The sequence below is a fragment of the Mauremys mutica genome, chromosome 20, assembly GCF_020497125.1.
Source record: "Mauremys mutica isolate MM-2020 ecotype Southern chromosome 20, ASM2049712v1, whole genome shotgun sequence".
Classification (NCBI taxonomy): Eukaryota; Metazoa; Chordata; order Testudines; family Geoemydidae; genus Mauremys; species Mauremys mutica.
In genome coordinates, this window is record NC_059091.1 from 25201725 (window position 1) to 25227100 (window position 25376).

Consider the following 25376-nt stretch of genomic DNA (forward strand, 5'->3'; position numbering starts at 1 on the left):
GGCAGGGGCGGGGACCGGGGAGGGGCGTCGGGCCGGGCCGAGCAGGGGAGGGGCCAGGGGAGGGGAGTAGGGCCAGGCCGGGCAGGGGAGGGACCAGGGGAGGGGAGTAGGGCCGAGCGGGGGAGGGGACAGGGGAGGGGAATAGGGCTGAGGGGAGGGGCCAGGGGAGGGGAGTAGGGCCGAGCGGGGGAGGGAACAGGGGAGGGGAGGGGCCAGGGGAGGGGAGTAGGGCCAGGCAGGGCAGGGGAGGGGCCAGGGGAGGGGAGTAGGGCCGAGCGGGGCCGGGGAGGGAACAGGGGAGGGGAGGGGCCAGGGGAGGGGAGTAGGGCCGAGCGGGGCCGGGGAGGGAACAGGGGAGGGGAGGGGCCAGGGGAGGGGAGTAGGGCCGAGCGGGGGAGGGGCCAGGGGAGGGGAGTAGGGCCGAGCGGGGCCGGGCCGGGCTCTCGCTCCCAGTCTCTCCGAGGGGCTGGGGCGAGTCGGCACACGGAGCCGCCCGGCTGGGATCGGAGCCCCGAGCGAGCGGCTGGGGGGGAGCTGGGCCGAGCCAGCGCTGAGGATGGAGAAGAGCCGCCCGAGCGCGCAGGGTCCCTCGAGGGTCGCGCTCCTGCTGGCCCTGCTGTGCGGCCCACCCTGGGCGCAGGCAGGTAACGGAGCCGGGGGGGGGTCCAGGGCAGTGGGGCTCGGGGGCCAGGCCAGCCAGTGTCGCCAGGAGAGGGGGTGCAGGGTGTCCCCAGCCGGGGCAGAGCCGCACCCCACTGGGTCTGGGAGGCAGCTCTGAGATGGGGGGCGCTGAGGCAGGCTGGGAGGGGGCTGGGGGTTCTCCACACACACGCCTGCACCCCCCCCACGCCTGCACCCCCCCCACACCTGCACCCCCCCTCGCCTGCACCCCCCCCACGCCTACACCCCCCACGCCTGCACCCCCCCACGCCTACACCCCCCCCGCCTGCACCCCCCACCTGCACCCCCCCCGCCTGCACCCCCCACCTGCACACCCCCCCCGCCTGCACCACCCCCCACCTGCACACCCCCCGCCTGCACCCCCCACGCCTGTTCATAGTCACACACGTTTATCCCCTCCATGCACACACACACACAAGTTGATGTCTCCCACCCACACACCATGCACCCCCCGATCCCCCCTGCCGTGCACCCCCTGATCCCCCCACTGTGCACCCCCCGATCCCCTCTGCCGTGCACCCCCCATTCCCCCCTGCCGTGCACCCCCTGATCCCCCCACTGTGCACCCCCCGATCCCCCCTGCCGTGCACCCCCCATTCCCCCCTGCCGTGCACCCCCCGATCCCCCCACTGTGCACCCCCTGATCCCCCCACTGTGCACCCCCCCAGCTGCATATTCTGTCGTGTTCCCCCCAAACCCTCCACTGAAAGCAGGAGGCAAAACGCCCGCCTAGGCCAGTCGCACGTTGTGACACAGACACATCGCACCATGGCCCCCCCACACACACGCCCCCCCCCCGGTTGCTGGGCTGCCCCGGCCACGTGGGGACAATTCTGGCTGAGGCTTCGCCCGGGAGACTTGGGGAAAAATGTCTGTGATTGAAAACAACTGGAGGGAGTGTGCGATGGGTGGGCGTGTGGGGGAGAGATCGGGGCAGGCCCAGGCCCTGCTCCCGCCCGGGCCAGCTGCCCCCTCCCATCCCTGTGCCCCCAGCTCCCAGCTGCCCCCTCCCATCCCTGTGCCCCCAGCCCCCAGCCCCCCTCCCATTCCTGTGCCCCCAGCCCCCAGCCCCCCTCCCATCCCTGTGCCCCCAGCCCCCAGCTGCCCCCTCCCATCCCTGTGCCCCCAGCCCCCAGCTCCCCCTCCCATCCCTGTGCCCCCAGCCCCCCTCCCATTCCTGTGCCCCAGCCCCCAGCCCCCCTCCCATCCCTGTGCCCGCCGGCCCCAGCTGCCCCCTCCCATCCCTGTGCCCCCAGCCCCCAGCTGACCCCTCCCATCCCTGTGCCCCCAGCCCCCAGCCCCCAGCTCCCCCTCCCCTCCCTGTGCCCCCAGCCCCCCTCCCATCCCTGTGCCCCCAGCCCCCAGCTCCCCCCGAACCGGCCCCCAGCCCCAGCTTGCCGCAGTCGAGCGCCTCAGGGCAGCGGGAGTGTCATGGCCCCGGCTCCTCGGCCTCCCCCAGCAGAGCCCAGACTGTGCCCCCAGGCGCTGCCCCCTCCCATCCCTGTGCCCCCAGCCCCCAGGCGCTGCCCCCTCCCCCCCCACACCCTGGGCCCGGGCCCGGCAGGTCAGGTGCTGCTGGCCGGGGCGCTCGGCCCGGGGGCTCTGCTGGCTGGACTCTGCCCTCGGCCTGGGCTCCAGGGGCTGGGGGGCTGGGGGAGGGGCCTGCCCCGTGCTGGAGCCACAGGAGCCCTAGAGATGGGCCCAGGCCCGTTTACCCACCGCCCCATGGCTGGGGGAGGGCTGGGAGCCAGGACTCCTGGGTCCTCTCCCCGGCCCTGGGGGGGTGGGGCCTTGCCTGCCAGGCCACCTTCAGCACCATGGCCAGAGCACCGAGGAGGGCTCCACCCCCCCCCCCACACCTGGGTAGCAGGGGCAGGCCCTGGCAGGGAGCGTGCCCAGCCCGGGCATGGGGGCAGCCTCTGGCACTGCCCGGCCTGGGGGCTCCTGGCAGGGACGGGGGGGGGGTTCTCTGCCCCGGATTCTCTCCCTGACGCCCCCACGTGGCGGGAACGGGGCCCTGACAGGTGCTGCAGTGAGTCAGGGTGACACACGCCCAGCGGTGCACAGCTGGCACCTGGGGCTTGCCTGGGCCCCACGGCTGGAGCCAGGGCCCCATGGCAGCGGGCACTGAGCTGGGACGGCCTGTGGGCAGCAGGGTCGCCCCACGTCTAGCCTGGGAGCCCCCCTCTGTCTGTCCCCCCCCCCCCGGGACAAGGCTCCATTTCTGGTCTCTGTTATTCTCGCGGCGAGGTCCGGGGCCGCTCCCAGGGGCGATCCACACGGGGCCTGGCCGGGACCCCCCCAGACGGTGCCGTGTCCCGGCTGTGCAGGCGGGGGCCAGGCGGGGGGCAGGCTCGTTGCCCCGGGGGCCAGGCGCGCTGAGGCAGCTGGGACGGAGCTGCCCCGGGCCGTGGCTGGGGAATCCAAGGCCCCCACCCCAGCTGGGCCGGCCGAGCCGGTGCCGGGCTGCCTGGTTAACTCCAGCGGTGCCCGCGGGGCCAGGCCCCCCCGTTTGCCAGAGAATCGATCCCACCGTGGCCATGGGGCGGGAGGGGCCGGGCGCCGGCATCGCAGGAGCCTCCCGCCGGGTGCAGGGCAGGGGCTGGGCTGGCTGCATCCCGCCAGGGTCCCTGGACGCTCCGCGCTGCCCGGCCCGTGCCAGGGGCCCTGCGGCGCCAAGCGGGAGCCACCAGGGTCACGTGACGCTGCTACTGGGTTCGGTCGCGCTGGGGCTGGGGGGGGGAGCTGGTGAGCTGGGCTGGGCCTGGGCTTTGTGCAGACTGGGGGGTGCAGAGGGACAGGGCCGGACCCATGGCCAGAGACCACCCACAGCGCTGCCTCCAGGGCCATGCGACCGGCCCTGCTCCCTCCCAGGGCTTGCACGTCCCCCGAGTCTGCCTCCTGGCCAGGGCTCCCCCCAGCTCTGCCGGTGCCCCTCACTCCTGACCCGCAGCCCCTGCCAGCCCAGCCCTGCCCCCCCCCAGCTCTGCCGGTGCCCCTCACTCCCGACCCGCAGCCCCTGCTAGCCCAGCCCTGCCCCCCCAGCTCTGCCGGTGCCCCTCACTCCCGACCCGCAGCCCCTGCTAGCCCAGCCCAGCCCCCCTCGCTCTGCCGGTGCCCCTCACTCCCGACCCGCAGCCCCTGCCAGCCCAGCCCTGCCCCCCCCAGCTCTGCCGGTGCCCCTCGCTCCTGACCCGCAGCCCCTGCTAGCCCAGCCCTGCCCCCCCAGCTCTGCCGGTGCCCCTCACTCCCGACCCGCAGCCCCTGCTAGCCCAGCCCTGCCCCCCCAGCTCTGCCTGTGCCCCTCACTCCTGACCCACAGCCCCTGCTAGCCCAGCCCTGCCCCCCCAGCTCTGCCGACGCCCCTCACTCCCGACCCGCAGCCCCTGCTACCCCAGCCCTGCCCCCCCAGCTCTGCCTGTGCCCCTCGCTCCTGACCCGCAGCCCCTGCTAGTCAGCCCTGCGCCTGTCCCTGGCTTGGGGGGGGTGTCTCTCCCCCCCAGATCTGTTGTCCCGGGTGGTGGGGGCCTGTGGCTGGGCTGGGGTCTCTTGGGGACGTGGGGAGGCTCACAGGGCACCAGGAGGTGACGGGGGGGCAGCCCCTTGCCCCACCTGCTCGCTGTAGCCCCTGGTCCGAGCCCGGGGGGGGATGCAGCCCCCCTCGCTGGGGCCTGGAGGCCGAGGGCGGCTCCGCTGGGAGCTCCCGGCAGGAAATGGGAACTGAGCGCCGGGGTCAAGGGAGCCTGGGAGACGGAGCCGCCGGGCCCGGTTCTCAGCCGGGTCCCTCGGGCTGGGCCCAGGCCTCCGGAGCTGGGCAGACGTGGGGCGCTGGCTCCCCTCGCTCACAGAGCCACCCCGGCCCCATGCCGTGGGTCTGACCCACGCGCCAGGCGTCCCACCCCGGCCGGCTCAGCACCAGGTGGAGAACCTGCCCCCCCCCCCGCCCCCCGCAGCAGGCTCCCCTCCCCCGGCTCCCCTCCCCCCCAGCCTGTCCTGACAGGCCCCTCCGCCTGGCGAGTGGGGAGGGGTGGGGCTGCCCCAGGGCAGGGGGGGCCACTCTCTGTCTCAGATGCAAATCCGACCCCCTCCCCCCCCCCCCCGCTGCTCTGAGATTAACCCCTGAGGTACCGGGTCTGCGGCTGGATGCTGCCGGGTGTTGGGGGGGTGATCCCATTGCTGGGGGTGGGGTCCCCGTCCCCACCCCAGGAGTCTGTGGGAAATGGGAGGGGGGCTGCTCTCACCCAGCCCCTCTGCTCCGTCCTGTTGGGGGGAGTGGGACTGGGAAGGGGGGCAGGGAGGGCGTCCCCAGGTGTCGCTTGCCCCCTCACTGCCCCACTGTGTCTCAGAGCAGCCGTGGCCCCCCGGGGAGATGGGGGCAGGGCAGCTCCATGCCCCATGGGGAGACAGGCCCCAGCGGAGCCTGGCTGGTTCCCCAGGGCAGAGTCCTGGCCCGAGCGCCGATGCCAGGTGGGGGCGCAGGAATGAAGGGGAGGAGTCATGGCCATGGGGTGGGGATGGGGGTGTCGGGGCTGCAGGCTGGTCCCAGGGCCTCGGCAGCACCCCCAGGATGGGCGGGGGACTCACCCCAGGCTGGGTGAGCAAGGCATGCTGGGAGCTGATTGTGCAGGGCCTGACGTGGGTCCAGACTGAGACCAGCTGAGTGTGTGGGGTGACCCCGGTGCGGGGGGGGGGTGACCCTGGGCTGTGACCCTGCCTCCCCCTTGCTCCATAGCCGAGCCGGTGGATGTGCTGCGGGCGCTGGGGCTGCAGGATGGCAGGGACGGCGTCTCCATCGCGGCCGGGATCTGCACCCAGCGGCGCGGGGCCGAGGAGAGCGACTTCGCCTTCCGCCTGGAGAACAGCACCCAGCTCAGCGGCCCCACCCGTCAGCTCTTCCCAGGTAGGGGCTGTGGGGCGCTGGGGCTGTGGGGTGCTGGGGCTGTGGGGCAGGGCTGAGGGGCACCGGCAATGGGGCAGAGGGGCTGAGAGGCGCTGGCTGTGGGGCCTGGCTGTAGGCAGAGGGGCTGCGGGGTGGGGCTCAGGGGCAGCGGCTGTGGGCAGAGGGGCTATGGGGCTGTTCTGTGGGGTGGACATAGGCCTGGATGTGCTGGCTGCGGAGAGGCTTCAGGCGGGGAGGTTCTGGGTCCAGGCGGGCGCTGGCCATGGGGCCGGGGCTCAGCCCGACGCCTGGTCTCCACCCCAGATGGCCCCTTCCCCGAGGATTTCTCCATCCTGGCGACGCTGCGGGCCCAGCGGGGCAGCCAGGCCTTCCTGCTGTCGCTGTACGACGAGCGCGGGGTGCAGCAGCTGGGCGTGGAGATCGGCCGCTCGCCCGTCTTTCTTTACGAGGACCAGGCCGGGCAGCCGGCGCCGGAGAGATACCCGCTCTTCAGCAGGGTCAGCCTGGCCGACGGCAAGTGAGTGCTGGGACCGGGGCTGGGCAGCCCCTCCTGGCCAGCTGGGGCGGGCGTGGGGACAGGGCCGGGTGAGCTGCCCCCAGCCCAGGCGCTGGAGAGACGGGCACGGCTGGGAGGGACGCCCGCTGTCCCTGCTGCCAGCTGGGGCGACCAGCCACATGGTCCCTGAGCGACTCAGGGTAGAGCTGGGGAGAGAACCCAGGAGTCCTGGCTCCCAGCCCCACCTGCTCTAACCACTCAACCCCTCTCCCCTCCTGGAGCTGGGGAGAGAACCCAGGCGTCCAGGCTCCCAGCCCCCCTGCTCTAACCACTCAACCCCTCTCCCCTCCCTGAGCTGGGGAGAGAACCCAGGCGTCCGGGCTCCCAGCCCCCCTGCTCTAACCACTCAACCTCTCTCCCCTCCCAGAGCTGGGGAGAGAACCCAGGAGTTCTGGCTCCCAGCCCCACCTGCTCTAACCCACCAGCCCCCACTCCCCTCCCGGAGCTGGGGAGAGAACCCAGGCGTCCGGGCTCCCAGCACCCCTGCTCTAACCACTCAACCCCTCTCCCCTCCCTGAGCTGGGGAGAGAACCCAGGCGTCCTGGCTCCCAGCCCCACCTGCTCTAACCCACCAGACCCCACTCCCCTCCCGGAGCTGGGGAGAGAACCCAGGCGTCCGGGCTCCCAGCCCCACCTGCTCTAACCCACCAGCCCCCACTCCCCTCCTGGAGCTGGGGAGAGAACCCAGGCGTCCAGGCTCCCAGCCCCCCTGCTCTAACCACTCAACCCCTCTCCCCTCCCTGAGCTGGGGAGAGAACCCAGGCGTCCGGGCTCCCAGCACCACCCCCACTCTAACCCACCAGACCCCACTCCCCTCCCAGAGCTGGGGAGAGAACCCAGGCGTCCGGGCTCCCAGCCCCACCTGCTCTAACCCACCAGACCCCACTCCCCTCCCGGAGCTGGGGAGAGAACCCAGGCGTCCGGGCTCCCAGCCTGTCCGTGTGACGCTGATGCCCCCCGCAGGTGGCACCGCGTGGCGCTGAGCGTGGAGGGCACCAACGTGTCGCTGCTGGTGGATTGCCAGGCGCCCGTGACACTGCCTCTGGAGCGTGGGCCCCGGCCCGTCGTCAGCACCGCAGGCGTCACCCTGCTGGGGACCCGGCTGCTGGACGAGGAGGTGTTCCAGGTGGGGCCGCGCCGGGGTGTGTGAACGGCTCCAGGGGGGCGCTGGGGGCAGGGCCCGGGGCGAGTGCCCTGCGCAGCCTGGCAGCTCCCAGCCAGGTCGGGGGCAGGCTGTGGGGAGCCCCTGCCCTGCGTGCCGGCCCTTTGTCCTGGTGCTGGGGGGCTGCGTGGGTCAGGCCAGGCCTGCTGTGGTGGGAGGCTGGCGCCCCCCTTGCTCTGCCAGATCCTGGCACTCTGGGGGCTGCCTGGCGTGGAGAGCCCCTGCCTGTGCGCAGGGACCCCCCCAGCTGTGTCTCCACAATCCCGGGGGGCTGGAGCTGTGGGCAGGGCCCAGTTTGCCATTCAGCCCAGAGCAGGGGGGGCCCTATCCAGCCCCCCATGCGGGGGTCAGGGCCTTGGGGCTGGGTGGGGGCTGTGTAGCCTGCTCCCCTCAGCACCCCGAGGAGCCAGGAGCCACGGCAGCAGGGCCGAGAGCTGCCCCCAGGCCCTGCCGCCCCCCACATTCCTGCCGACTGCGGCTGCCAGCGGCAAATGTCAGGGGCCGCGGAGAAGGGCCCCATTGATGCCGAGGAGCTGGACTGGGGGTGGCTGGGAACAAGGCTGCGCTTGTCCTGGAGCCGGGCCCTTGGGGGCTCCCCAGGGCAGGGCTGGAGAGGGGCTGGGCCGGGCCGCAGCTCACAGCTGGCTTCCTGGGCTCTGCCCCAGAGCCCGGGGCCACCCGCAGCCCTGGCCCCCCACGGGGTCCCCAGCACTGCCCCCAAGGGGCTGGCGGCTCCAGCTGACCTGGGCTGACCCCGGGGGTCCCCCTCTGGCTAGTGCCAGATGCCCCGTGCTGGCCGGGTCGCTGGCTGTGCCCGGCTGGTGAAGACGATCTCCCTGGGAACGTGGGGGCGGCCGTGCTGGGAGGAATGTTCCCAGGGCGCCCCCGTCCGCCCATCTGGTCCCAGTTCCCACGCCCCCACCAGGAATGTGCGCTCGGCTCCCCACTCCTGGCAGAGCTGCCCCAGGGCTGTGGCCGAGCCCCACGCGGCGACCGGCGGCTCCACGGGGTTGGGGGGCTGCCTGCAGCCAGTGTGTGTGAGGGGTGCCTCTCTCCCCGGGGCTGGGGGGCCCGTGGCCAGGAGCGAGGGGGCTGGGGGGTGAGCGTGGGTCCCGTTTGGCTCTGGGGGTGTCTGGGGGCGTGGGGGGGGGGGGTTACAGGCGCCTGTGCAGTTCTGCTCACAGATCCCCGCCTGGCAGGCCGTGCCCATCCCCCTGGCATGGCGCCCCCCCTTCCCCCCGTCCCCAGCCCCATGGCGAGGCGCTAACCAGCCGACGGCGAGGCCCTGGGGGACGCGGCTCTTGGCCTGTGCGGGTCCCAGCAGCGCCCGGGCCCCCCGCCAGCCCCGTCACGCTAGGCGCTCGGAAACACCTGCCCGCTCCCCCCGCCCCGGCCTGGCCGGGTCCCAGCCAGCTCCTCGCAGCTGCGGCCGCGGGGCTGGCTCAGGCCCAGGCGGGCCGGCGAGCTGGGCTGGGGGGAAGGACTCGGACCTTCCCCCCCCCCCCACGGGCTCACCCCGCGGTGCCTCAGCCCCTGCTCAGCCCATTTTGTCTCCCCCCCCCCAGGGCGATGTCCAGCAGCTGCTGATCTCGCCGGACCCCCGGGCAGCCCTGCACTACTGCGAGACCCTCATGCCGGGGTGCGACGTGCCGCTGCCCAGCGGCCTGCTGGGCCTGTTCCCCGAGGAGGTAGGTGCCCCCGCCCCGCCCCACCCCGTGGGCTCGGCCCGGCTCCAGGCGGCCAGGGGCACCCACGGCTGCTAGGAGATGCCCAGCTGGGCTTGGCACGGCCGGAGCCTGCATCAGCGGCTGGGGGCGTCTCCGCCCGGGCTCGGGATGAGTCACGGACGGGGCCTGGGAACGGCCCCTGGGGCAGCCGACCCCGCCCTGACCGAGCAGCCCTGTGTGTCCTGGGCATCCCCCGCCCCCGCTCCGCTGTGAGCTGAGTTCTCTGCTGCCCCTTCCCCGGCTTGGGGGGAGCCCCCTGCCCCCAGCGCGCCCAAGCCGGGCCTGGTCAGGCCCCACAGCCGGCCCTCGAGAGCACTTGGGGCGTAGCCGGACGGGGACAGAGCCTGGGAGCCCCCAGATGCCCGGGCTCTCGCCCCCCCAGTGCCAGCGCGGGGGCTCCCCACGCCAGCCTGCGGCTCTCTCATGCCCCTCTCTGTCTCTCCCCCGTTCCCCGGTCGCCCCCGTCCTGCCCGTGCAGAGCGGGCCGGAGCCCACGGCTGCCCCCGCCCGGAGGAGGGGCAGGAAGGGCAAAGGGAAGAAGAAGAGGAACAAGGAGCAGCAGGACACCGCGCCCACCGCGGGGCCGGGCCAGGTAGAGAGGGACTCACCCGCCGCTGCCTGTGCCTAATCCTGCTGCCGGCTAACCCAGCTCTGCCTCACCTGCGGCACGGGCCCCACACATGCCCCCCGGCCCAGCGGAGCCGCTGATTCCTGCCCCCGCCCCGGGGCCGGGAGCGCCCAGCCGAGTGCCACACGGGTGCCAGGGCTGCCTCCCCGCAGCCGCGGCACCCCCAGCGCAGCCCTTCCCGGACGCAAGCTGTGGGGAGCCCTGTGCCAGGGCCCGTTCCCCCCGGTGCCCCCTCGCCCGCCCCGGAGACCCCAGAGCCGCAGCCAGTGGCAAGGGGGGTGGGCGAGAGGAGAGAGATCCATCCATGCGTCTGTCCTTCCGTGCGTCCGTCCGTCCATCCGTGTGTCCGTCTGTCCATGCGTCTGTCCATCCATCCGTGTGTCCACCTGTGAATCCGTCCATCCGTGCGTCCGTCTGTCCATGCGTCCGTCCATCCACCCCCTCCTCCCCTCCTCCCCTCCTTACACCCCCCAATACTTTAGCCACCTCCCCCAGCCCCGCTCCATCTCCCCCTCCGGCCCAGGCCCCTCCACTAGGCACCGCAGCTGCCCAGCTCCCAGGCTGGGGCAGGGAGCCGGGGGCTGGGTTGGGTTAGCCATGGGGGTGGGGGGGGGGCCCTCGCCACAGGCCTCGGACCCCTCTGGGCAGAGCAGTGTCCGAGCTGTGCCCCTGGGAACGGGAGGGCGGAGGGCTGGGACGGGGAGCGAGGCCCCCCAGGAGTGGGGCCAAGGCTGCAGCTGGCGGATGTGGGGCAGGGCAGGAGGGGAGCCTGAGTCACGCTTGGCTGGGAGGTCGGGGGGGGGGGGGGCGATTCCTTCCCCGGCTCCCGGAGCCCTTGGCTGCTGCAGGCCTGGGCCGGAGCAGGGAGCGGGCGGATGTGACCTGGGACTGTTGCAGGAGGTTACAGTGGGGATGGGAAGGAGTCTCCCTGCGCTGTACCCTGAGCCAGGAGCGGGGCGGGGAGAATTCACACCTGCCCCGGAGACTGAACAGAGGGGAGGGGGGAGCGGCTGGAGGGATTTTTAGTTTCAGTTTGGGGCTGGGGGGGGCAACACAGGGAACCCCAGGCTGGGGTCTAAGCTCCCTGGACCCCCAGAAGGACTTGGCTGAGGGGTCCTGGTGGTGCCCACAAGCTCTGCTGTAGCCTGCGTCCCTGTTGTCCAATAAACCTCCCGTCTCACTGGCTGGCTGAGAGTCCCGGTGAGTCCCAGGAAGGGGGTGCAGGGCCCCGACTCCCCCACACTCCGTGACAAGGCCTGTGACCAAGTGGGGGTGGGAAAGGCCCCGGGGGCGCAGAGCGAGGGGACTCCCTGGGGGGCCCACGGCAGAGACAGACGCGCTGAGGCTCAGAGAGGGGCGGCTCCAGGAGGTGGAGGGGCCGGACCCCCGGGAAGGGCTGTCTCACCGGAGGGGGTTCCCCCCATGGACCACACGGGGCCACAAGTGGGCACGACCAGGGAGTCCGTGACAACCCCCCGGTTGGATCCTGCGCCTGGCACAGGACTCAGTGCTGGGGGGAGCTGGGACCGGGCCCCACAGCACCTGGGTGGGTACAACGCTCCCCACAGCAGGAGGTGCCCCTGCCCCCCAGCCACCCCCTCGCTGCCCCCCCAGCCCACTGCCCCCAGCTACTCCCTTGGCTGCCCCCCCAGCTGCCCTCCAGCCAGCCACCCCCTCGCTGCCCCCCCAGCCCACTGCCCCCCAGCCACCCCCTCGCTGCCCCCCCAGCCCACTGCCCCCAGCTACTCCCTTGGCTGCCCCCCCAGCTGCCCTCCAGCCAGCCACCCCCTCGCTGCCCCCCCAGCCCACGGCCCCCCCTCCACCCCCTCGCTGCCCCCCCAGCCCACTGCCCCCAGCTACTCCCTTGGCTGCCCCCCCAGCTGCCCTCCAGCCAGCCACCCCCTCGCTGCCCCCCCAGCCCACTGCCCCCCAGCCACCCCCTCGCTGCCCCCCCAGCCCACTGCCCCCAGCTACTCCCTTGGCTGCCCCCCCAGCTGCCGTCCAGCCAGCCACCCCCTCGCTGCCCCCCCAGCCCACTGCCCCCAGCTACTCCCTTGGCTGCCCCCCCAGCTGCCCTCCAGCCAGCCACCCCCTCGCTGCCCCCTGCCAGTCCCTCCCCCCCAGCGTGCCATGCCCAGGGTGGGGCCGTCCTGGGCACTGACCTTTCTCCCCTAATGCCCCGTTTTCTCTCCACTGCCCCTTGAGGAGGCCCCAACCCAAGCAGCCCCTGCACTGGAGGCGACCCCGTCTGGGGAGGAGCACGTCACCCCGCTGCCCGGTACCGCCCCTGCCAGCACCGTGACCATCAGCCTGAACCTGCCCGAGGCCTACGAGGTACCGCGGCCGGGGGAGGGGGCTGGAGGGATGCAGTGGGGCACACAGCTGTCACCCCCCGCAAACGCCAGTGACCCTGGCTCCTGCTCTCGTCTGCAGGACCTGGGAGAGGAGCACGGGATCTGGGTGGACGGGGACCCCGGGGCCAACAGCACCGAACCCCCCGACTACGCCCTGAGGGAGTATGAGGAGTACGACGACGGGGAGCCCCCGGGCCGTGACGCCAGCCAGGAGCGCTACGACCCTGCCGAGCGACGGGAAACCCTGCGCCAGGCCATCCGGGTACGAGCGGGACGGGACACGGGCGGGAATGGGGGGGACGGGTGCCGGGGGGGATGGGGCACCGGTGGGCACAGGGCACTGGTGGAGATGGGGGTGGGTGGGAATGGGGGGGGACGGGCACCAGGGGGACAGGCACCAGGGGGGATGGGGCACCGGTGGGCCCAGGGCACTGGTGGAGACGGGGAGCGGGCGGGAATGGGGGGGATGATGCCGGGGGGACAGGGCACCAGGGGGATGGGGCACCGGTGGGCCCAGGGCACTGGTGGAGACGGGGGTGGGTGGGAATGGGGGGGACGGGCCCCAGGGGGACAGGGCCCCAGGGGGATGGGGCACCGGTGGGCACAGGGCACTGGTGGAGACGGGGAGCGGGCGGGAATGGGGGGGACGGGCGCCGGGGGGACGGGCACCAGGGGGATGGGGCGCCGGTGGGCCCAGGGCACGGGTAGAGATGGGGGTGGGCGGGAATGGGGGGGACGGGCGCCGGGGGGACGGGCACCAGGGGGGATGGGGCACCGGTGGGCACAGGGCACTGGTGGAGACGGGGGTGGGCGGGAATGGGGGGGACGGTGCCGGGGGGACAGGGTGCCGGGGGGGATGGGGCACCGGTGGGCACAGGGCACTGGTGGAGACGGGGGTGGGTGGGAATGGGGGGGACGGGCGCCGGGGGGACAGGGCACCAGGGGGGATGGGGCGCCGGTGGGCACAGGGCACTGGTGGAAATGGGGAGCGGGTGGGAATGGGGGGGACGGGCACCAGGGGGACAGGGCACTGGGTGGATGGGGCGCCGGTGGGCCCAGGGCACTGCTGGAGACGGGGGTGCTGGGGGGTGCCGGGAAGCGGGCGGGAATCAGGGGATGGGGCACCGGTCTCTGGGTTTCTCCTTGGGGCCTCTCGTACTCAGTCGCTAGCCCAGAGCCAGGCCTGCGGGCGGGGGCAGGGGGTGGCGAGGGCCGGCCTGGCCTGTGGTGCCGGCTTGGGAGGCCGGTCGGGGGGGGCTGGGACAGTTTGCCGCCGGTGTCACCCTGCCCCGTGCGTCCCTTGCAGGAAGCCGGCCGGAAGGGGGAGAAGGGGGAGCCGGCCGCCATCGAGCCCGTGAGTACCAGCACGGCCGGTGGTGCTGCGGCCTGGGGGAACCCGCCCCAGGGTCCCTCGTCCTGCAGCCAAGCCAGCCGGGCCGGGGGGTGGGGGTGGGGGGGGGAGGTGGGACTGGCCCCTGGCCAGGTCGGGCTGTGCGGGGAGCCCTGGCTAAAGGGAACCAGGCTGTGGGGGGCTCAGCCCCTCCCATGAGGCCCCCCTGGGTCCCGTCCAGCTGACCGGCCCTGGGGAGCTGGGTGGCGCAGCAGGGGGGCTGGGGGCCGTGGGTTCGATCCTGCCGGGCGCTGGGGCTGCGTGAGGGGCCGGATCCCCAGTCGGGGGTCGGGACGCGCTGCCCTAACTGGTTCTTCCCCTCCTAGGGCCGGCGATTCGACGGGCCGCCGGGAGCCCCGGGCCCAGCGGTAAGGGCCAGGCGCTGGGGGGAGCGGGAACCGGGGGGGGGGGGGCTGCTGGGTCTCTGCAGAGACTGAGGTTCCTCTGTGTCTCTCGCAGGGCGAGATGGGCCCCCCAGGGCCGGTGGGGCCGGCAGGGCTGCCGGGGGAGCCTGGCGAGCAGGTAAGCAGCTGCGGTGTCGGGGCCTGCCGAGCCGTGGGGGGCGGGGGGCTCAGGAATGGCCGGCATGCTCCCCGCCGCGGGGGCTGCGAGTCCCTGCCTGCGCCGCCTGCTGATTGATGGGGGGCTCCTCTCCTCCCCCACAGGGCCCTGCGGGGCGGCCGGGGCTGCCGGGAGCCGACGGGGGCCGGGGGCCTCCGGGGACCATGATCATGCTGCCGGTAGGTGGGGGGTGTCCCCGTGGGCTGTGCGGGGCAGGACGGGCCGGGGGCTGGTGTCCATCGAGGGGGGCAGTCTGGGTAGGGCTGGGGGGCTGGTGCGCAGGCGGGGGGGGCAGGGCTGCTCCCTGCTCTGTGGGGGGCGGGGGGCTGGTGCGCAGGCGGGGGGGCAGGGCTGCACCCTGCTCTGTGGGGGGCGGGGGGCTGGTGCGCAGGCCGGGGGGGGCAGGGCTGCTCCCTGCTCCGTGGGGGGCGGGGGGCTGGTGCCCGGGGGGGGCAGGGCTGCTCCCTGCTCTGTGGGGGGTGGGGGGCTGGTGCCCAGGCGGGGGGGGCAGGGCTGCTCCCTGCTCTGTGGGGGGCGGGGGGCTGGTGCGCAGGCGGGGGGGGCAGGGCTGCTCCCTGCTCTGGGGGGGCCGGGGGGCTGGTGCGCAGGCGGGGGGGGGGCAGGGCTGCTCCCTGCACTGTGGGGGGCGGGGTAAGGGGGCGGGTGCCCCGGCGGGGGGGCCGGGCTGCTCCCTGCTCTGTGGGGGGCGGGGTCAGGGGGCTGGTGCGCAGGCGGGGGGGGGGCAGGGCTGCTCCCTGCTCTGTGGGGGTCAGGGGGCTGGTGCCCAGGCGGGGGGGGGGCAGGGCTGCTCCCTGCTGTGTGGGGGGCGGGGGGCTGGTGCCCAGGCGGGGGGGGCCGGGCTGCTCCCAGCTCTGTGGGGGGCGGGGGGCGTGTGCCCCGGCGGGGGGGGCAGGGCGGCTCCCTGCTCTCTGGGGGGGCGGGGGGCTGGTGCCCAGGCGGGGGGGGGCAGGGCTGCTCCCTGCTCTCTGGGGGGCGGAGTCAGGGGGCTGGTGCCCAGGCGGGGGGGGGGCAGGGCTGCTCACGGCTGTGTGGGGGGCGGGGGGCTGGTGCGGGGGCGGGGGGGGGGGCAGGGCTGCTCCCTGCTCTGTGGCGGGTGGGTGGGGGACTGGTGCGCAGGCGGGGGGGCAGGGCTGCTCCCTGCTCTGTGGGGGGGGGGCTGGTGCCCAGGCGGGGGGGGGGCAGGGCTGCACCCTGCTCTCTGGGGGGCGGAGTCAGGGGGCTGGTGCCCAGGCGGGGGGGGGCAGGGCTCCACCCTGTTCTGTGGGGGGCGGGGGGCTGGTGCCCAGGCGGGGGGGGCAGGGCTGCTCCCTGCTCTGTGGGGGGCGGGGTCAGGGGGCTGGTGCCCAGGCGGGGGGGGGCCCGCGGCTCCCTGCTCTGTGGGGGGCGGGGTCAGGGGGCTGGTGCCCAGGCGGGGGGGGGCAGGGCTGCTCCCTGCTCTCTGGGGGGCGGAGTCAGGGGGCTGGTGCCCAGGCGGGGGGGGGGGGGGCAGGGCTGCTCCCTGCTGTGTGGGGGGCGGGGGGCTGGTGCCCAGGCGGGGGGGGGGGGCAGGGCTGCTCCCTGCTCTGTGGCGGGTGGGGGACTGGTGCGCAGGCGGGGGGGCAGGGCTGCTCCCTGCTCTGTGGGGGGGGGGCTGGTGCCCAGGCGGGGGGGGGGCAGGGCTGCTCCCTGCTCGCGGGGGGGCGGTGTCAGGGGGCTGGTGCCCAGGCGGGGGGGGGCAGGGCTGCTCCCTGCTCTGTGGGGGGCGGGGGGCTGGTGCCCAGGCGGGGGGGGCAGGGCTGCTCCCTGCTCTGTGGGGGGCGGGGTCAGGGGGCTGGTGCCCAGGCGGGGGGGGCCCAGCTGCTCCCTGCTCTGTGGGGGGCGGGGTCAGGGGGCTGGTGCCCAGGCGGGGGGGGGCAGGGCTGCTCCCTGCTCTGTGGGGGGCGGGGGGCTGGTGCCCAGGCGGGGGGGGCAGGGCTGCTCCCTGCTCTGTGGGGGGCGGGGGGCTGGTGCCCAGGCGGGGGGGCAGGGCTGCTCCCTGCTCTGTGGGGGGCGGGGTCAGGGGGCTGGTGCCCAGGCGGGGGGGGCAGGGCTGCTCCCTGCTCTGTGGGGGGCGGGGGGCTGGTGCCCAGGCGGGGGGGCAGGGCTGCTCCCTGCTCTGTGGGGGGCGGGGTCAGGGGGTTGATGCCCTGGCAGGGGGGGGCCCAGCTGCTCCCCGCTCTGTCGCTGACCCGGGCGCTGCCCTGTTCCCCCCCAGTTCCAGTTCGGCGGCGACTCGCCCAAGGGCCCCACGGTGTCGTTCCAGGAGGCCCAGGCGCAGGCCGTCCTGCAGCAGGCCAAGGTAGGGCCGGGGCTTGCGCCCGCGCCGGGATCCGCACCCAGGCCCCCTCGCTCGCCCCCGAGCCCCGTCTCTGCCCCAGCCTCACCGGGCTCCTTCTCTTCCAGCTCTCCATGAAGGGACCCCCAGGCCCCATGGGTTTGACCGGCCGGCCGGGCCCCCTGGTGAGTGGGGGGCTGCGGAGATACCGGGGGGGGCAGCATGGGGTCGTGGGGGTATCTTGGTTTTTATTTTCAGGGTGTAAAGTAACCCCCAAGGGCTAGGTGGGCTGGCCTGGGGGGCAGGGAAAGGGACATGGGGGGAGAGCAGCGGGGGGCCGGCTCGGGGGACAGGGAATGGGACATGGGAGGATAGCGGGGGGCTGGCTCGGGGGGCAGGGAATGGGACGTGGGGGGGAGCAGCGGGGGGCTGGCTCGGGGGGCAGGGAATGGGACGTGGGGGGAGCAGCAGGGGGGCTGGCTTGGGGGGCAGGGAGAGGGACGTGGGGGGAGCAGCGGGGGGCCGGCTCGGGGGGGCTGAGCCAGGTCATGGCCTTTCCTCCGCCAGTGACTCTGACCTGGGGACCGTCACCTGCCTCCGGCCCCCGCACTGAGGATTTTCTCATTTGTTTTTCGTAGGGTCTCCCTGGAAATCCCGGCCTGAAAGGGGACTCGGGAGACATGGGGCCTCAGGTGAGCTGGGTGACCCCAGGGAGCTCCCTGGGCCGTGGGGCAGCGCATGGCTGGGCACTGGGGGGAGGCTGGTTTTGGTGGGGGGAGGTCAGTGCCAGGGCCGGCTGGGGGGGCATGGGGAGCGGGCTGGGGCCAGTGGGGGGCCCAGTGGGGGCAGAGTCTGGAGGGAGGGAGGGAGGATGGGGGCCCAGCTCAGGGGGGGGTTGGGGCGTGGGGCCTGGTGGGTGGTGGGGGGCAGGTGGCACAGGACCTGGGGGGCCCGGCTGGGGGGGTCGAGTGGAGCCCTCAGCCCTTCTTTCTCCTGCAGGGTCCGCGGGGGAGGCAGGGCCCACTCGGCCCGCCAGGGAAAGGGGGCAAACGGGTGAGTGCCGCTGCCCGTGGGGGCGCAGGCTGGGGGGTGCCCGAGGGACTGACCCCCCCCCGCCCGGCCAGGGGCTCCTGGCAATGCAGCGCCCGCCCCGAGGGCAGTAAAACGACAGTGGAGTTCCTGCCCCGGTACCTCTGCTCCTGCCCCGCCCGCCCCCCAGCACCCCCCTCAGGGACCCCGCCCCTGCCCCGGCTCCTGCCCCTCGGTGCCGCGACTCGCCCTGAACCTGCCCGGCAGCGCGGTGGGGCCCCGATCCCGCCCCGGCCCAGCGAGGGCCTGGTCACGGCTCAGAGCAGTGGGGCCGTGCCCCCCCTGGGGTCCCTTGCCCCCCCTCTGGGGTCCCTTGCCCCCCCCGGGGTCCCTTACCCCCCCCTCTGGTGTCCCTTCCCCCCCCCCGGGGTCCCTTCCCCCCCCGGGGTCCCTTCCCCCCCCCCGGGGTCCCTTGCCCTCTGGAGCAGGCTCCGCCCTGGCCGCCAGCTTGGCTTTGCTCCCTGGGGCCGGCCCCCGGGTCCCGCCCGGCCATAGGGCCTGGGGGTAAACGTGTGACCGACCCAGGAAGCCCAGAGCCAGGGGCTGTGGCAGGCCGTCCCCCCCCAGGACTTTCCTGCGGGGGCAGGGGGATCCCCGCTTGGCTGTGAACGAGCACCAGCCCTCCCCGTGGCCCCGGGGGCCCGTCCCTTTGCTGGCACAGACACGGCCCCGCTGGTCACTCACCAGGCCTGGTCGTGTCTGAGCTGGGCCTGGGGGACCCTGACGGGGGCTTTGAACTGTCCTCGGTGCAGCCAGGGGGCCCCCCCGGGGAGAGGCCAGGGGCTGAGCCCGCAGTGGGGGTCCGCGGCCCCCCGGGAGCTCAGCCGAGCCGGTGCTTTGTTCCACGCGCGCTGGCGGCCCAGCCCCAAGGCTGCCAGTCCCTGCCGAGGCCCCAGACACTCCCCCCAGCGCCCCCCTCAGCCGGCCTGGCCTGCAGCGCCGGGACCAGCCGCTCACACCCTTGACGTGTTTTGCAGGGTCGCTCGGGGGCGGATGGTGCCAGGGGTCTCCCGGGGGACACCGGACCCAAGGTCTGTGGCTGGATGGAGATCCCTGGTTGGGGGAGGGCGGGGGCTGGGAGGCAGGACTCCTGGGTTCTATCTCTAGCTCCGGGAGGGGAGCAGGGGGTGGGGCCCGGAGCTCCGGTTCTGTTCCCCGCCTTGCCCCAAACTGCCCTGCTGTGTGGCTGGGTGAGCCCCTGCCCCCCTGGGGCCTCAGTTTCCCCCTCTGACACGAAGAGGCGACTGCGGCCGGCTGCCCGGGTCCTGCGCGGCCTCACTTCCGAGAGGCTTTGCCGATGGAGCTCGGCCTGGCAGGCACAACGGGGGGAGGGAAGGGGCTGGCTGAGGGACCGTGGCGGGGAGCAGAGCCCTCGGGGTGGGGCAGGGGCTGTCTGGCCCCCCACACGCCCTGTGTGCTGGGCCTGGTCCCTGCCCCACTTCCCGCTGGGCCTGCATGGCTAACACCCCCCCCCCCCCCGTAGGGCGACAGGGGCCTCGAGGGGCTGCCGGGGCTGCCGGGCCAGAAGGGTCTCAAGGTAAGTGTGAGCCCCCCCCCCCGCCCCCAAGGGGCAGGTGTGAGCCCCCCCCCCGCCCCAAGGGGCAGGTGTGAGCCCCCCCCCCGGCCCCACGGGGCAGGTGTGAGCCCCCCCCCGCCCCACGGGGCAGGTGTGAGCCCCCCCCCCGCCCCCGGCCCCAAGGGGCAGGTGTGAGCCCCCCCCCAGCCCCAAGGGGCAGGTGTGTGCCCCCCCCCCGGCTCCAAGGGGCAGGTGTGAGCCCCCCCCCCGCCCCAAGGGGCAGGTGTGAGCCCCCCCTCCCCCCGGCCCCAAGGGGCAGGTGTGAGCCCCCCCCCCCCGCCAGTCCCACAAGCCTCACCTCTCGCTCTCTCTCCTGCAGGGGGACGTGGGGAAGCCGGGGCCCCCGGGCCCCCCAGGAGAGAATGGAGCCAAGGTAAGGGCCCCAGGTGGGGAAGGGGGCGCGGGTGCTACTGGACCCAGTGTGGCCCCCCCCTCAGCTCTGCTCTCTCTCTCCTAGGGCTTGGGCGGCCTGCCAGGACCCAGGGGGCAGCCTGGGGAGCCCGTGAGTACCCCCGTGGACTGGCGGAGCTGGGGGCAGGACTCCTGGGTTCTCACCCTGGCTCTGGGAGGGGGTGAGGGTAGGGGTTAGAGCAGGGGGGGCAGGACTCCTGGGTTCCCTCCCTGGCTGTGGGAGGGGGTGGGCTCTGGTGGGGGGAGGGGCTGGTACTCTCAGACAGTCTAATTCTCTTTCTTGGTCCGTAGGGCGTGCGCGGCTTGGTCGGCTCCCGCGGCCCCCCTGGCCCCCCAGGACAGCCGGTAGGAGTCCTGTCTATGTGCCCCCCCCATGTGTTTGCTGCCCCCCACTGACACTCTCCCCTTCCCCCGCAGGGCGTGAGCGGCATGGACGGCGCGCCTGGGCCCAAGGGCAACGTGGTGAGAGCGGGGGGGGGGGGGGGCGATCCTGGGGGGGCCGGGCGGTGTGGGGGCCTGTGGGGGGCATAAGGGGCTGTGGGATGTGTGGGGCCTGTGGGGGGCTAAGGGGCTGTGGGATGTTGGGGGGGTGGGGGCCTGTGGGGGGCTAAGGGGCTGTGGGGGGCATGGGGGCCTGTGGGATGTTGGCGGGGGTGGGGGCCTGTGGGGGGCTGTAGGGAGCCTGTGGGGGGCATGGGGGCCTGTGGGATGTTGGCGGGGGTGGGGGCCTGTGGGGGGCTGTAGGGAGCCTGTGGGGGGCATGGGGGCCTGTGGGATGTTGGGGGGGGTGGGGGCCTGTGGGGGGCATGGGGGCCTGTGGGATGTTGGCGGGGGTGGGGGCCTGTGGGGGGGGCTGGCTCAGGCCTGGGGCTCCCAGTGGCGGATGCAGCAGGATGCCCTGGGGCTCTGTTCCCCTCTGGGGCAGGGCCCCCCCAGCTGGACTCGAAGCCCCGTGTGCTGGTGGCTGAGCAGGGTGGGGGGCAGCCTGTGCCCACCCCTCACGGATGCTGCTCTCTCCCCAGGGGATCCAGGGGGAGCCGGGCCCCCCCGGCCAGCAGGGGACCCCAGGACCCCAGGTACGTCCATCACCCACACGGGGGCCAAGTGTGGGTCAATGGGGCGAGGCCGGATCGCTGCCCCTGCCCCCCTTCACTAACAGTGGGGGAGGGGGGCCAGTGGGGGGCCTGGCCTGGCGGATGGGCTGGCACATGGGAGGGGGCTGGGACTGAGGTCGGGGTGTGGGGATGCTGGGGGGTTGGGGGGGGATGTGCCCCATCCCCCTGTGCCCCATCTCTGTTCTCTCCGCCAGGGCCTGCCTGGCCCCCAGGGGCCCGTCGGGATGCCGGGGGACAAGGTGAGTGTGGGGAGGGTGTGGGGCTGGGGTGGGGGCTGGGCACCGGGCCTCCTGCGACCCCCAGCTGGCCCCACGGCGGGGTTGGGGGCAGGGAGCGATGGCTCTGCGGGGTGCCCATGGCGGGGCCCCGTGGCGGCTGCGAGGGGGGCGGCAGGTCTGACGGGGGCGCCCCCATGACGTGTCCTTTCTCCGCGCAGGGGCCGCCGGGGAAGCGGGGCCTGCAGGGCGTTGCTGGCGCCGACGGCCCCCCCGTGAGTACTGGGGGTGCTGGGCTCCAGGGCCAGGGGGCTCAGGCACCGGCCTGGGCTTGCCCGGCACATCCCCCCCCAGGAGCAAACACACAGGCAGAGCACGGCATGTCCCCCCCCCCCGGCACACATGCACCCCCCCCCCGTACGTCCCTCCTGGGAACCCCCCCTCCCCGCATGCCCCCCCCCAGGAACAAACACAGGCAGAGCACGGCATGTCCCATGCACCCCCCCCCATACGTCCCTCCTGGGAACCCCCCCTCCCAGCATGCCCCCCCCCAGGAACAAACACAGGCAGAGCACGGCTTGTCCCTTGCACCCCCCCCCATAAGTCCCTCCTGGGAACCCCCCCTCCCAGCATGCCCCCCCCCAGGAACAAACACAGGCAGAGCACGGCATGTCCCATGCACCCCCCCCCGTACGTCCCTCCCGGGAACCCCCCCTCCCAGCATCCCCCCCCCGGGGAAAATACACAGGCAGAGCACGGCATGTCCCCCCCCGGCACATTCCCCCCCCGGGCACACTCTCCCCCTGGCATTTCCCCCCCATCCCCCCCTCTTCTGTCCCCTGCCGCCAGGGAGCTCGATAGGGGCCGGGGGGGGGGCGCTAACCTCCCCCTGTCTCTTGTGCTTCCTCGCAGGGTCACCCGGGCAGAGAGGGGCCGGCGGGGGAGAAAGGGCTCCAGGTACGGAGCCCCCGGGGCCTGGGCAGCCCCCACTGGGGGCACGTGGGGAGCAGGTGTGGGGCAGGGAGGGGCAGCCGCACGCCCCGGGGCCGCAGCACCGTCCCCACGGTGCCCTGGGGGGGACCTGGGGGGTCATGCGAGCAGGGGGCCGGTGGGGGAGGCCGGGGGAGGGGGTCATGCGAGCGGTGGGGCCGGTGGGGGGGGCCTGGGGGGTCATGCGAGCGGTGGGGCCGGTGGGAGGGGGCGGGGGGGGTCATGCGAGCGGTGGGGCCGGTGGGGGGAGTCTGGGGGGGTCATGCGAGTGGTGGGGCCGGTGGGGGGGGGTGGGGGAGGGGGTCATGCGAGCGGTGGGGCCGGTGGGGGGGGCGGGGGAGGGGGTCAAGCGAGCGGTGGGGCCGGTGGGGGGAGTCTGGGGGGGTCATGCGTGCGGTGGGGCCGGTGGGGGGGACCGGGGGGGTCATGCGAGCGGTGGGGGGGGTCTGGGGGGGTCATGCGAGCGGTGGGGCCGGTGGGGGGGGTCTGGGGGAGGGGGTCATGCGAGCGGTGGGGCCGGTGGGGGGGGCGGGGGAGGGGGTCATGCGAGCGGTGGGGCCGGTGGGGGGCGGGGGGGGTCATGTGAGCGGGGGGGCCGGTGGGGGGGGCTGGGGGGGTCGTTGCTGTGGCGGGTGGGGCCCACGGGCAGCAGGGCTGGCAGGTCTGACGCTCTCTCGCCCTAGGGCCCAGCTGGCGCCGTGGGACCCGTTGGCTACCCAGGCCCCCGCGGGGTCAAGGTGGGTACGGCCGGGCCCCAGTGACGGGACCCTCCCCGGGGGGGGCACGGTGCCGCCCTTCCCCCACCCCGGGCCCTCAGCCAGGCCAGCCCCACGGCAGGGTCAGAGCCCAGACGGGAGCTGCCCCCTGCCATGCCAGCGCCTGCCCCTGCGACCCTGGTAACCCCCCAGGGCCTCGCCCCCCCCCGTACCCTGGGGCCTCGCCCCCCCCCGTGCCCTGGGGCCTCCCCCCCCCGTGCCCTGGGGCCTCTCCCCCCACATGTCCCAGCGCCTGCCCCCCCCTGTGCCCGGGGGCCTCCCCCCCCCCGTGCCCTGGGGCCTCTCCCCCCACATGTCCCAGCGCCTGCCCCTGCGACCCTGGTAACCCCCCAGGGCCTCCCCCCCCGTGCCCTGGGGCTCCCCCCCCGTGCCCTGGGGCCTCGCCCTCCCTGTCCCCTCCCCAGCCCCGGAGCCCCCCAGCCCTGCACTCCGGGAGCAGTTGCTGCCTCCACAGTGTTCGGGCCCCAGAGTCCTGCTGTGACCCCCCTCCCCCGTCTCCGCAGGGGGCCTTCGGAGCCAGGGGCCTGAAGGGAAGCAAAGGGGAGAAGGTAAGGAAGGGCGGGGGGGGGGGGGACACCAGCTGGGCCCTGCCAGGTGACAAGGGAAAAAAAATGTCTCACTGCGGGGGTGGGGCCTGCAGGGGAGAATCATGGGCTGGGGCTGGACTAGCAGGGCCTGCGGGTCGGGAGTGAGGGGCACCAGCAGCACTGGGGGGGGCAGGGCTGGGCTGGCAGGGGCTGCGGGTCGGGAGTGAGGGGCACCAGCAGAGCTGGGGTGGGGCAGGGGCTGCGTGTCGGGAGTGAGGGGCACCGGCAGGGCTGGGCTTGGGTGCTGGAGACCCATGTTGGTCGTTAAGGGGATGAGGTCCCAGTTCACTCCGAGAGGGGGACCCCCCAGGTTTCGGGGTTGGCCCCGCCTGGCCTGACCCATGTCTCTGTCCAGGGAGAAGACGGATTCCCCGGCTTCAAGGGTGACATGGGCCACAAGGGCGACAGGGTGAGCGGGGCCCCTCCTGGCGTGGGTGGGGGCGTTGACTGCACATTTCACTGCAAATTGTGGGGCGTTTCCTACCGGCTGGGCCTGTCAGAGCTGGGCAGTGGGGCAGGGACACAGGGGAGGGGGTTGGGCTTTGGGTGTGGGACAGGAGGGGGAGGGGTGGGGGGTGTCCTGGAGTCCCCGGGCGCTGCTCTGGAGCTGCTCCCCACCAAGCCAGGCAGGACTCTGGGAGCCTCCTCTCCCTCGGAGCAGCCTGTCTGCAGGGCAAGAAGCTCCCACGGCTTCACCTCCTGGGTCTCTCCTTGGAGCATTCAGCATCCCCGGCCCCTCCGTGCCCTTCCCCCAGCGAGTCTGCCCAGGCGGGGTCCTGGGGGGGCCACAGGGTCCTGCCCCCCCATGTCGCAGTCAGACGTGACTCTCAGCCAGCCGGTAACACAGAGGTTTATTCGATGACAGGAACAGGGTCTAACACAGAGCTTGTAGGTCCAGAGAACCGGACCCCTCGGCCGGGTCCATTCTGGGGGGCAGGGAGCCAGACCCCCACGTCTGCCCTTCACTCCTCGTCCCCAGCCAGCTCCAGACTGACACCCCCTCCAGCCCCTCCTCTCTGGCCTTTGTCCCTTTCTGGGCCAGGAGGTCACCTGGTCTCTTTGGTCTCCAGCACCTTCGGTTGGCACCTTTGCAGGGGAGGGGCCCAGGCCATCAGGAGACAGGGTGTCGCCATTCTCTGTGCAGCCACCATCACAGGGGCCTTCTTGGGCTCTGCAACATTCACACCCGCTGATCCCGCGCCTAGTCCAGGGGTTCTCAGACCTTTGTACTGGTGACCCCTTCACACAGCAGCCTCTGAGTGCGACCCCCTTATGAATTAAAAACACGTTTTAATATATTTAACACCATTATAAATGCTGGAGGCAAAGTGCGGCTTGGGGTGGAAGCTGACAGCTCGCGACCCCCCACATAATAACCCCCTGTTTGAAAACCCCTGAGCTAGATACGTAAGAAATGCACAGGGGAAACTGAGGCACCCACACCGTATTCAGAGAAAACCTTAAGAACATCCCCAGTTCGTCACATGGGGCTCTGGGTGTGGGACTTGGGGGCAGGAGGGGGGCTCTGGGCCAGGGGGTGAAGAGGGTGGCACAGGGATAGCCCCACTCCTGAATGCCGCGCTATCCTGGCACTGGGGGGTGTCTCTCTCTCCGTTGCAGGGCGATGCGGGGCCGCTGGGGCCGCGGGGGGAGGATGGCTCCGAGGGGCTGAAGGGTCAGCAGGGTCCCACGGGGGAGGCAGGCGCCTCCGGCCCAGCGGGGGAGAAGGTGAGTGCGTCTCCGTCCCCTCGCCCCCGCGTCCGGCCCGGGGCCCTGCCACGTCTCAGCTCCGTTCTCTCTCCCTGCAGGGGAAGCTGGGCGTGCCAGGCCTGCCGGGCTACCCTGGCCGCCAGGGCCCCAAGGTAAGTGGGGGGCGGGAGTCTGGGGCCTCGGAGCCCACGGCATCCTGGGAGGGGCCCCCCGGCTTCACCCCCCTAACCCATGCTCTCTCCCGCAGGGCTCTGCTGGCTTCCCGGGCCCCCTGGGGCTTGCAGGGGAGAAAGGAAAGAGGGTGAGTGAGCCGGGCCCCTGATATAAATATGGACTCCCAGTGGTGGCAGGCGGGCAGCGGGCCTTGGCTGCCGGCCCTTCAGCCGTGCGGTGCCCGCAGGCGTGGGGCAGGTGTGCCCGTGGGGCAGGGCAGCGCCACGCACAGTATTTCACCCATGCTGCCATGTTGTTCTCCCCTCGCAGGGCAAGGCTGGCCAGGCCGGGCAGACGGGAGAGCGTGGAGCTCCGGTGAGCGGCCCCAGACACCCCCTGGCCCCCCTCAGCGCTGGGGGGACAGGCCAAGGAGCCGGCTGTCCCCCGGTGACAGCCCCATGTTCCCCAGCTACCAGCCCGG

At 73.9% G+C, this 25376-nt stretch overlaps 1 protein-coding gene across 1 annotated transcript in view; it reads left to right on the forward strand.

Annotated features, from left to right (window-relative positions):
- Positions 1 to 546: 546 nt before the first annotated feature.
- Positions 547 to 25376, forward strand: part of COL5A3 (collagen type V alpha 3 chain) — a 60976-nt gene continuing 36146 nt past the window's right edge. The window contains exons 1-33 of the mRNA XM_044995250.1: positions 547 to 644; positions 5414 to 5581; positions 5885 to 6098; positions 7101 to 7263; positions 8865 to 8987; positions 9505 to 9618; positions 11860 to 11988; positions 12088 to 12270; positions 13315 to 13362; positions 13725 to 13766; positions 13858 to 13920; positions 14064 to 14138; positions 16214 to 16297; positions 16402 to 16458; positions 16912 to 16965; positions 17273 to 17326; positions 18340 to 18393; positions 18846 to 18899; positions 19258 to 19311; positions 19396 to 19440; positions 19641 to 19694; positions 19767 to 19811; positions 20372 to 20425; positions 20659 to 20703; positions 20901 to 20954; positions 21592 to 21636; positions 22353 to 22406; positions 22949 to 22993; positions 23388 to 23441; positions 24653 to 24760; positions 24841 to 24894; positions 24990 to 25043; positions 25226 to 25270. Coding sequence (XP_044851185.1) covers positions 557 to 644; positions 5414 to 5581; positions 5885 to 6098; positions 7101 to 7263; positions 8865 to 8987; positions 9505 to 9618; positions 11860 to 11988; positions 12088 to 12270; positions 13315 to 13362; positions 13725 to 13766; positions 13858 to 13920; positions 14064 to 14138; positions 16214 to 16297; positions 16402 to 16458; positions 16912 to 16965; positions 17273 to 17326; positions 18340 to 18393; positions 18846 to 18899; positions 19258 to 19311; positions 19396 to 19440; positions 19641 to 19694; positions 19767 to 19811; positions 20372 to 20425; positions 20659 to 20703; positions 20901 to 20954; positions 21592 to 21636; positions 22353 to 22406; positions 22949 to 22993; positions 23388 to 23441; positions 24653 to 24760; positions 24841 to 24894; positions 24990 to 25043; positions 25226 to 25270 — 2577 coding nt within the window. The 5' untranslated portion in view covers positions 547 to 556. The remainder of the gene's footprint in view (positions 645 to 5413; positions 5582 to 5884; positions 6099 to 7100; positions 7264 to 8864; positions 8988 to 9504; positions 9619 to 11859; positions 11989 to 12087; positions 12271 to 13314; positions 13363 to 13724; positions 13767 to 13857; positions 13921 to 14063; positions 14139 to 16213; positions 16298 to 16401; positions 16459 to 16911; positions 16966 to 17272; positions 17327 to 18339; positions 18394 to 18845; positions 18900 to 19257; positions 19312 to 19395; positions 19441 to 19640; positions 19695 to 19766; positions 19812 to 20371; positions 20426 to 20658; positions 20704 to 20900; positions 20955 to 21591; positions 21637 to 22352; positions 22407 to 22948; positions 22994 to 23387; positions 23442 to 24652; positions 24761 to 24840; positions 24895 to 24989; positions 25044 to 25225; positions 25271 to 25376) is intronic.